General features: G+C 34.8%; 1 protein-coding gene across 4 annotated transcripts in view; it reads right to left on the bottom strand.

Moving 5' to 3' along the window:
* SLC16A7 (solute carrier family 16 member 7) overlaps positions 1–11,732 on the bottom strand; it is a 61,585-nt gene continuing 49,853 nt past the window's right edge. For all 4 annotated transcript variants that reach the window (XM_010707618.2, XM_010707624.3, XM_010707634.3 and 1 more), the window contains exons 3-5: positions 7,727–7,870; positions 5,630–6,442; positions 1–3,093 (exon numbers count right to left, since the gene is read on the bottom strand). In XM_010707618.2, coding sequence (XP_010705920.1) covers positions 2,822–3,093; positions 5,630–6,442; positions 7,727–7,870 — 1,229 coding nt within the window. In that variant the 3' untranslated portion in view covers positions 1–2,821. The remainder of the gene's footprint in view (positions 3,094–5,629; positions 6,443–7,726; positions 7,871–11,732) is intronic.

Below are 11,732 nucleotides of genomic sequence, written 5' to 3'. Positions count from 1 at the left end.
TTTTTTTGTTTTTTTTTGCATAGATATGGCTCCAATCTTCTTCATTATGCTCTGCATTCAAAATTCCGTAACACTTAGTAATATCAAGTGCATTCTGATTTGCTGTAGTAGTAGTAGTTGTTGCCAGTTTTAAGAAGAAAAAATGAGAAGGATGTTAAGAAATGTTTTTCTTGATTCAGTTCACATCTTATGTTGTTTCTGTTGCCTGATACTTTACTTCATTATATGATTAAAAGTTGTACATTGGTGAATGTGGTAATGAATTTGGTAAAACAGCTCTTTCATTCCTACTACTGACATAATTGACTGGAGATGAAAGATCAGGAGTCCTCTAGTAGTACCTCTGAGATAGTAACATCAATGTTGCTATTGCAGGTGTGTCTATGGCTCAAAGAATCTTGGTTTCTCTTATTTCCTATACCATGTTTTATTGTATTCTGCAGTCCTTTTCAGAACAAGTGAGCTGCCTGCATGATTATATCAGTTTTTAATGGGCTTAAATCAAAAGTTGATACTTGCTGTCTTTTACCCTGCATTTTTAATCATGCTATTTTGTGTTTTTGTTGTAGTTGTCCATGTTCTTTTTTTTTTTTTCATTTTGGTTTATTGGGTTTCTGTTTGTTTGTTTGCTTGTTGTGCAGAGATAATAAACACACAGACTTTTGCCTCAGTCATTTTTGTTCTACCTCTGCACTCAACTCTTTTCAAATAATCTCTGCCTTTTACACTTGCTGTCAAGAGCAAAGTGATGTTCCTGATGACTACTCTTTAGCTGATGTTTCAGTTCATCCTTTGTAGTCCAGGATTATTACTGATATTCCTAACTGTATGACAGCTTGCCATTTATGAAACTCCACATCTCTGGACATGTGGGGCATTTTCAGGCTGGACCCTGGAACTCCCCCTGTATGTTCATGCATCCACAACCAGAGCAATGCTTTTATCTCGTAGTGTGTTGTCTGGATTACATTTTGAAAGAACGTATTTATTTCTCTGAACTGCAATTTTATGGGGATTATATCACTTTCCTTTAACAGTTCACTGCTCAAATCTGAGCATAAAACCCTTATTTTCTTCTAAAACTCTGAAATATGCATTATTTTATTGCTGAAGTACCTACAAGACTTGTAGAAGCTGTCTGGATTTTCTGTGCATAGTTAGGTAAAAAGAAGATGCAAACTTCTGTACTATCTTGCTAGCAGATTCATGATGTTTCTTCTCCAAAACAGTGCTGAGATAAAGTTCAGCATTACTGTGGAAGTTCGTAGCAAATAAGATGATAATCCTGCAAGACAGAGGCAAGCAATATCTTTTTTTTCTTTTTAAATAATGAAAATAATTAAATTGAATGCTGCTCTTAAGAAACTGGCATTTGCACTTGCTAGTTTTTGTTATTGTATTTCTTTTGTTATTGGCACTTCAAATTGTGTGTAACATATCTGTCTGTCCAGCGTATTTACAGCTATATGATATGTATTTGAGGACTAAAGAAAAATGACATACTTTTTCCTGAATTAAATGTACATGTAAAAATGTTCTAAGAATTAGACCCTTAATTTTCACAAGTTCTGTGGCATATATATGCAACTCTGCAAAATGAAGTTCCTCAACTATGAATAGAACAGAAATATTCTCATCTAAAATCTTCAGAACCTTGCACTTTTCAATTTCAAGTGCAATGCTAAATCTTTTTTTTATTAATAATTTTTATTTCATTTTATTTTATTTTTACCTAAAGGAGGAACAATTTTGTATATTTCAATTGATGTGTCTATGTGAAAGAAGACCAAATATACTGCACAAAAAATAATACGCTAATACAAAGCTCCCAGACTTGTACTGACAATGCACTTTGCAGCATTTTTGATTAAACCAATAACATGAAATAGAAGTAGCTTTTCATTAAATACAAGGGAAGGGGAGATGAGAACTGGTATGAAGTTACCTGCCCTCAAGGACCTGAAGTTAGACCTTACATCTTGTCATCAACCAGTTAATGACTTGCCAATTAACTCAAGCATCCATGCTGATCTCATTGCCATGAAGCAAGTGAACAAACTGATTTCCACTCTTGTTTGCAGTATAAATTCTAGTTTAAAATACTTTCATTTAGCTTATTTTGAATTAGTGAGGTCTGAATGTACTTGTGTTCAAATGCATCTGTTGAAGTACAACATAGCCACCTATTACAGGAGGAATCAACCTCTGCTGTTTATTGCATTTTATAAATTGTGCCCACCAATTGTTTATCTTCCAACCTTAACTTCTACATTCCTATTGTAATCGTTTATATAGATATAATGAATATTTTGATCTAGTGGGCATACAAATGAGAAAAAAGTTTTCATTGTGCTTCATTCAGGTAATTTTGAAACAAACCTTTGAGCTCATATTGTTTGTTGATATTAGTAGTAAATACAGTTTGGGCACATCAATTCAACAGACATTAAAAGTACTCTATTAAAGACCACAAAATATCTTCCCATACAACAGTAACAGATGCTTTTGCATTAGATGTATTTTTGAAACAAAACTTTGTCATATGAAGGCTTTACACATAGTTTTCTTGACTCTTCACTGTCCAGAGTCATAGTTTGGATGGGATTATTGTATGGAACCACTACCTCTGTAACTTCAATTTTGTATCACTGAAATAAATAAACTGTAGATTGTTATTTAACTCAGAGTCTTGACATGGGGCAAAAAATCTGTTCCCATCCAATATTATAACTGATCATTATTAACACAAAACCTGACTTGTGTCTTGAAGGCATATTTCTAATGGAAGTCATAAGTGTTGTCTTCTGGGCTACATAGCAGATTAAATATTGGTTTCTCTTTCTGAAGGATCTTCAAGAGATTTGTCAGCTCTGCTAGCAGCATCTTCGTTCTCGTTGTTTGTTAGTGGTTCTGCCTCCTTCAAGTCAGTGTTCTTCTGTGCTTTCTGTTTCTCATCTTCTAACTTCTTTTCTTTTGCCAAAAGCCTGTAGTTAATAGCATTGCCAATGAACAACCAGATGCTGGCCACAATCACAATCACTCCACAGACAAAATACATGTATTGATATTCACCAGTAACATCCACTAACCAACCTGAAATAGAAAAACAAAGGGAGAGAAAAGCATGTTTAGAATAGAATACCTAACACAGTCTAAATATTTCTCTAGGAGAAACATCTATGTAAGACCTGGTTTCAAAGCTGGAGCAGAAAAGCGTTTCCAACACAAATTGTCTAAAATATATAGTGGACTTCTAATAAAGCTTGTGTTGGTTAAACTAGCAATTGTCACTGGAATCACTGACAATGATAAAATATTGAAGAACAAAGTAGGTAAAGCTTAATGAATAATGATAGACAGTTTTCAGTCCTTTCATTTTCTTTCATTGTCTTATTATTTTATTCAGCTCCTGATTTTGTTTCCTATTGTTTTGGAGTGGCTGTCTGACAGTCATGGAGGCTGTACACAGACAATAGGATGAGAAGGAATGTGCCTTCTTAGACTGCTGTCACTGTGCATCAACTGCTTGTTTTCCATTTTTATTTCCCTGTGACTGGTGAAAGAAATAGAAAGGCTTATCTTTTCAGCCATCATCCTTAACTGTTGATTTTTTAACTCAGAAGTCTGTACCTAAAAATTATATTCACAATTCTAAGATTAGTTTGGACATGACAAGGAAACTGCAATATTCTTCCATTTTATGAGCCATTCTTTCTGATTTTTTTTCAACTCCCTAATCAACATTTGTACTTATCCAAGCATTCAGCTTTGAACACAGCTACACTATCATTGAAATTCAAAAGATAACCTGCACACTTAAATTTAGTACTTACTTGGATGCTTCTATTGGGTTGCAGCCATAATGCCCTAATTCACCTGAGACACATTTACAAGCCATCAGACTATTTTAGTCTTTTCTTTATTTCACAAGCCTAGCATTAGGAAAAACTCAAGTAGTGCTGCAAGTGTATAATTAACTTATTACTGTAAATAGTACAATTTACCTCTTTTTATTCATAAGCAGTCTCATAAAATTGATTAAAAATGAGATTCTGCACTAACATTACTTCAGCATAGTATTTTAAAGAACATGACTAGTCAAAACTGGAATTTAGATTTTTCACGTGTTCATCCCCTCTGTTGTCTCTGTTTAACAAGAACAATCAATTACTTATCCTTTTAGCACAAATACTTGTGGTTATAGCACTATACATAGCACTATAGCACTATACATATACACATTAAAAAATAAATAATCATATATGCCATTGCACCATTGATATTAAATTTAAAATTTTTGGATATTCATATCGATTTCAGAGCCTGGCTGAAAAAGCTAGACTATCAGTCACGGATGGCTCCCCCCACTAGGTGGCACAGAGAGAATCTGTGTGAGTTGTACATGTTTTGTTCTGCCATTACCAAAATAAACTCATATGTGAAAAGATGCGGCAGACATGGAATATCTTGAGGTCTGTTAAAAATATACTTGTACAATTATTATTTATTGAAATGAGTTGAACATTTCTGGCTTATTTAAAATTTCATAAAGCAATGCTTTTTTCATACAAATATTGATGGTTATCCTAAAAAAACTTGGACGTGTACTTTTAGGCACATATAGTCTAGCTGACTTTTGTGACACTGCTCATTTGGGTATAGTGTATGTTCACAGAGCTAGGAGTCTTTGCATTTCTATATTGTTGGGCTTACAGTGCAAGACACACACACACACAATTAACATATACTTTTCAACAAGATTTGGGTATCTTTTTTTAGAGAAACTTCTATAAGACTCTTTTCATCATTTTTGGTACCTGATTCCCAAAAATGTTACAAATATAGCCCAAGCTATACCAACTAGTCTGCTTTTTATCTCCCCTTACATTGAAAAGAGAAGTTAGTAACGATAAGAACTTTCAGTCCAAGTAGGATGATTCGTACACTGAAATGTCTCAAATCTATCTAACGGCTACAGAAACAGGCTGAACAATTGGCTGAGGGTAGAGGTGTGGTATGACATTCACACAAGGGCACAGTGCCATGCAACACCATGCTGGAGTCCTACCTGAGCTGCTAAGCCTGACTCTGTCCATTCCAGCACCTCTCTGCTGTTTTATTCTATCTAGATGTGCAAATTCTCTCCATTTAGACAAATTAAGGTTGTTATTTTAAATGTAAGAAAGTATTCCTTCAGCTATGATGAAGTTGGAGAAACTATAAGTCACTCTGTGAAATCTTCAACAACTGACCAGTGGGTCTGATGAATTCAAGAGAGTAAGAATTGTTCCGGTGAAGGGCAAAGTGGAACTGAATATATGTAAATTAAGGCAGCAAACCTAGCTGTAAGTACTACCAGGGAATCATATATTTATTACCTGAATTTAAGGGCTAGTCGAGATACACTCATAATCTATCTACTGCAAATGCATTCCACGTACGCCTTTACGTTTTCATGTAGATATGAAACTGTGAAGTGCAAAGATAATAGATGCAATGCAGTGCTTCTACATTACATTCCTAGTCACAGAGAAAACATGACATAACATTAAGTAAAATTATTTTATTAATTCATTAGTAAACTGCAAGATCATGTCTGGAAAAAAAATGGAATAAAAGAGATTCTTACCTCCTAGAGGAGGGCCTATGAGCACAGGGCAGCATTCCACAATGGTGACCAGTCCAACTGCACTGGAAAATCTGGCAGCACCAACGAGGTCCATCAGAGTTTCAAAAAGTACACTGCTAACCATTCCAAATGCAAACCCAAAAAACACAGCATATATCACCAAGCCAGTGTAATTTGTTGCCAGAGGGCACAAGATATGACAGACTCCATTGTAGAAGACAGCAAAACTAAAAAAGTACTGGATCTTTGGACGGATAAATTTAGAGTTTGCTACAAGTCCCATTGAAGGCCTAGCAAACATATCTACAAAGGCTAAAATGGATAGCAAAAAAGCAGCAGAATACTCATCAATTCCTTTGTGTTTGGCGTAAGGAGCCAAGAAAACTATTGGAGCAAAGAAACCAATAAACATAATAACATTTCCTGACAAATAGATCAGAAACCCTCTGTGTTTGAAGAGGGATAGGTCTAGGTATTTATTAATAGTTTGCCAAAAAGACTTCTTGTTGTTTTTGTGCAGGCTAGAATCTCCTGTGCCTTTTTCAACATCTTTTTTCACAGGAGGGACTGGTTTTGGTCCAACAGGCCTCATAAGTGACCCAGCCACACAACAGTTCAAAAGTAGTCCTCCCAGAATGAGAAAGCTTCCTTTCCAACCAAATGCATTAAAGAGGAATTGATTGAGAGGTGCCAATGTGCTCAGAAACACTGGACTTCCAGCCATGGCCAATCCATTAGCAATGGGACGCTTCTTATAGAAATACTTGCCAATCATTGTTAAGGCAGGCTGTAAATTGAATGCCAAACCCAGACCTAAAATACAAATACAAATAGTACAAAGTATTATTGCATAGCATGAACTACAGAACATACACTATACTGTTGCCAAGTTATTTTAAAAAATACCAATATCTAATCCAGTGATTTTGAATGAAAATGAAAACCACCAAGCATGAGAGTGAAACACAGCTTCATGCCTTTCCATCTCTCTTCATGACAGCAGTAAGTCACAGTGGTATTCTGTCATTTCCGCCTGTAGCATTTTAATATAAACCCAAATTCCTTGCTGTGTTTCAGCAATGACAGAGACAGTGGAATGACACAGGAATTATGGTATCAGCATCAAGATTCCATTTTTTTATTTAGTAAGCTGTAATACAATTCTCTTTTGGCTCATTTCACAAAAGTTATTAAATGGCACTTAGCTACAATGAAAATAGGGTGAATTTAAACAAATCTACTGCCATTTTATTTCCAGTCCTATTTAAGATTGAAATTGTTTATAAAAGTGGAAATTAAAAGGGATAATTATTTTGGAGCACATTCAGCTCTACAGCCTCAGGTATGGAAGTCCCCACTTGTTGCAGAACAGGAGGAAAAGTATGGAAACAGTCCACACATTCACATGAGAATATGAGTTGCACCTCTAGGCCTTCTGTCCATATTAAGACATCTCTATAATAAAGGCTAAGTAGCTATTAATCTGTTTGGTGGCATTCATTTTTTTAAAGATACTTTTGGTAAATAACTAATTTACTGGCTTTACAACTACCTCATTGTCTTATGAAATATTCAGGCTTTTAATGACATAGGAAAAATTTTGTTTAAATTTTGACTTGGATTTTACACGGAAAGCTTTAGAACTGAAACCTATAATATTTTCTATGGGAGAAAACCTACAGAAAGCTGGGATTAGGTTCTGCATTTTTTACTAGAATTCTGCTACTCTATGCCACCCTGCTTGATGTCTAACTTGATTGAAAGCTAAAACAATGAACGTGAAATGCTACACAAATTACTGTAATAAGTGCTGTCAATTTTTATACCATAATTTCAGTGCGGCATGGAAGAGTACATACATACGGCATTTACTGAATAAAATTCTCAGCTGTTCCTTAAATATTCTATGAAATAATTTAACATCATAGTGGCTAATTTAAAGAATTAAAACATCTATGTGGCTGAAATGAACTGATATTGTTACCTTCTTGTTTTGCATGCGCAATGCCTTGCATGGTAAGTTCTTCCTTAGTAACAGGTTGTTGGTACAACAGTATTAGAAATAATATAGTATTACATTTTAAAGAGCACTCTTACCTCCAACAACACCAATACATATATAAAGCTCCAGAACACTATTGCAGAAAGAGGAAGCAATCATGCCAAATGAACACAGAATACCCCCTGCTATCATCACTGGTCGGCTACCATATTTATTCACCAGAATGCTGCTTATGGGACCTGTTGGAAGAAAGAAAAAGTATTAGCAGATAGAAAGTAACTCTATCATACATGCCTTTTTCTTCAAGATATGTTGGAATGCCTTACTATTCCATCCAGGAAAATGTTTAGCTGTTTCTATACCAATTTGTCAGACAAACACTCTGTTTGCAGACACATGAGTCTGAATGTGGATATACTATCTCCGTGACAATATAAATATCGATTTGTCATGGAGATGGATCAAAAGATTAAAGACATCAGACAAGCAAGAGGGATTGTTACAATTCACAAGTAATCAATACTGAGATCGGACAGTGGAAGTTTTGAAAGTGCAAGGGCTGAAGAATTTCATGTATGAGACAGATATCAAAACTCTGCTTAACAGAGCAGGAAAAATCTCCAGGCAAACAAACCAACAACTGATCTTGTTGATACTGTAGCACATCAGTATGTCTTGGACACTGACTTAAGCCTACACATAGACTTAGAAACATTGTCACATCAGAATGTACATTTCTGGCCCCCAATCATCATTTTCCCTTACCTGATTCAGAAAGGCAATTAATGGGGAATAGGATGATTACAGGTTGTCTGGGAAAATCTAAAATGTGGTTTAGCATAAAGATTTTGAAACTTTAAAAATATTACTACAAGTCCGTTTTTCAGTTTCAACTGCAGTTCAGTTTATGGTGTAATTACGTCCACACTAAACAAACAGCTAGTATGCAATTTAGCATGACATGCATTATATGTTTCTTAAACGACCGTGACTAGAATAGATGGCATCCTACATATCAAGATTAAGAGGTTGTCAAAGCTCTTTAGGCAAAACTGCACACCATCTGATTGCACTATATTTGGCCCAAACCATTATGAATCACCTTGTTTTTGCAATAACTAAACTTACTCAATTCAAAAATAAAAACACCAGTATTAAAAAGCAATAAATTTTAAATACAAAACAGGCACTTGGCATAAAGTGGAATGCCAAGCACTGCACCTGATGTCATTGCAAAACACTTTTAAGTCTCTCTCTCTAAATATCTGAAGGATTAAATGCCAGAATTTTCATGATGGAAAAGAAAAAAGAAAAAAAAAAACAAACCAACCCTAAATTCCACCAAATTTAAGACTCTATACTTCATGTGTATACTGTTATTTTGGACTCCACTGTTTGAATTACTCTAAATGTATTAAATGAGTATTATGAACATACTGTAAATGGTAAATATCTACAACAAAAATCCTTAGCATATGCTGAATGACCAAATTTTAGCTTACTTTCTTAAGGAAACAAATATCTACCATAGTATTGCTCTGTGCCTGCTCACCTTTTCTAATAGCTTGTGAATCCAAAGGTCAGCTTGAAGTTAATTTGACTGACAAACATGTCAAGTTGACTGACTGAATATTTAGGGTTCTAATTTACTACAAGATTTCAGTGATGCTTGGATCTTACAATCTGTATTTAAGAAACAGCTTAGGGCCCAAACAGCCCAGGGAAATTTCTGGCAATAGAAGGAGCTCCTTGTCCAGGCAGCCCAGGCATTAGCAAATGTGCTCAATTCTGCATGAGTGATGGAATGGCCTAAAAACACTTCCTTTTCTTGCTCAGGAAGCTGAGCAATGGAAGATAGGTGGTGGAATATCGGAGAAATGGGAGTGCTATTTTACTGGGAAGGTAAAGGATAATCAAAGTGAAGGTGTTAGGGCTCATCTTGCTGACGCACAAAACAGGACAGAAGACTCTGTTAGCTCTGCTGCTCACTAATTAATCACAAAAGTGGATTGAAACCTCCAGACTTAAAAACTCAGTAATAGAATGGCCCACCAAATATACAATAGCACAGAGATTTAATGAGTTTAAATCACATATGAAACACTAAACCATTTAGCAGACATTTTACATTGTGAGATATTCAGCTATTTTTTTATTTATAGTTGAGGGGAGCCCATGCAGAACCAAGGTAAGGTGAGGTTTCTCCTTTGAGGACATATGCAGAAGACATGAGACATGAAGGATGGATAACTTATACTCAAACCACTTCTAAATATATCATGTGTACCTCTCTTGTCTTAATAAACTTGTGCACTCATAACTACAGTGATATGTAATTTCAATCACAAATTGTTTTATACAGATATGTCTGAAAAATCGGTAGTTAGGCTCATATCTGGATTAGAAAGAAAGCCCTTTTAAAATACATGAACAATATATTTTCTTTGGCTAAAGTGAAAACAAATAAACAAAAAACCCAGAACTTTAACACAAAGTAAAAAGTTTCATTCCAATATCAAATAATATTTATATTATTGAAAAACAATATTAAGATATTTTTTCAGAAAGAAAAAGGTTTAAGTGTTCTCATTGCTAAACACAATAATGGTATCTCACTTCAAACACCAAAACAAGGATATTTTATTATTTTCAAGTTCTTTTTCTTATTATGAGATAGGAGTGTTTCTATAAATTTTACCACATGTGATATTTGTTAATTTCCCCAAAATTATGCCAACTTGCTGTAATCATATTGGAATGTCCTTTCACCATCCTTGGGGGAGGAGGAGGGGAGGAAGGGGAAGAACTACAAAAGAAGCATTTGGAGAATATTTGGTATTTACAGATTTATTAACTACAGGCAGCATCTTGAGTTGTACTATGTAAGAACTTAAGAAATTATCTAGATAGCAAAAGACCTGATAGCAATCTGTTTCTTTTCTCATTAAACAAAGACTGTGAAAAGCCAAGATAGGTGTGAAAACATGTGAAGATGATGAAGTAAATGCACACATAGCAGACTATCAAATGTTGGAGAGAAATAGATTGGAAAATATTGTTGTGCAATATTGCTGCATTGCTAACTTAATTTAAATAAAACTATGGATCAACATTGCACCGTGTTAACATTTTTCCAACTATAATCATGGGAAAAGTCATACCCTACAGCATTTACCGCAAAAGAATCTGAACTATAGTATCCATATTCTTTGATACTGTTCCATCAAACCTTCCTTCCTTCTACAAGGTAGGATAATATGTCAGATTCTTATTTGTTTAGTTGTCTGGGGAAGATATTTGCTTTTGGAAGTTTTCTTTTAGGGAATGGGAAATAACTCGTTTTCACAGCACAATACTTTCAGGTACATAGCTTTGCAAACAGTTCAGAAACAAGAAAACTACGTCTCTGTGAATCTTAACTATGGCAGCTGGGCCAGGACTTAAGGACTTACAGCTTTTCCGATCAAAGAATGCAATGTCATCCTCACCTACAAGGTGTGTTATCTTGAGGTCAAGTATGCATGTATCAGTTTAGGCAGGTAGGGGGCAAAGACACCAGAGAAAAAAACAAAAATACCTGGTATATCAGAGCTCTGAACTTTCAAACATCCTAAACCTGGACTGTATAAATTAAAAATTCATTTAAAATTTATATTTTCTTTGAGATGTTTTACTCAAATAATGATGTGCATTTACTGCCAAAACTTGATGTCACTTCTTTTTCCTTTGTATATTCTAGTACTTTAGTTTAATATATGTGCATTTAAGAAATACAAAACTTTCTATTAGAGACTAATTTAGTTCAAGTCACCTCCATTAGTATCCAGAAACCCTCCCAATCTGTTGAGTAGGTTAAATATGCTCTTGTGTCATCTGTGTATATACTTGGTTTCTGAGTCTCATAAAATGATGCATATCATATCTCAGTGTATATGAGTCCACATAAATTCCGGCTGTTTGTTTGTCTGAAATCATACTTTTTATAGCCCTGCTATAAATCTAATTTCACATTTAACAGTTTCTGCAAACAAGCAATGCTCACATGCCAACAGAAGGGACCTAAATTCCATGCTTTTTAGTTTTGTTTTTTTGGGAGGGTTG

The sequence above is a fragment of the Meleagris gallopavo genome, chromosome 1 (assembly GCF_000146605.3).
Source record: "Meleagris gallopavo isolate NT-WF06-2002-E0010 breed Aviagen turkey brand Nicholas breeding stock chromosome 1, Turkey_5.1, whole genome shotgun sequence".
NCBI classification, from domain to species: Eukaryota; Metazoa; Chordata; class Aves; order Galliformes; family Phasianidae; genus Meleagris; species Meleagris gallopavo.
The sequence above is the reverse complement of the archived record's forward strand: the minus strand, read 5'-3'. Positions and strand labels throughout refer to the sequence as shown.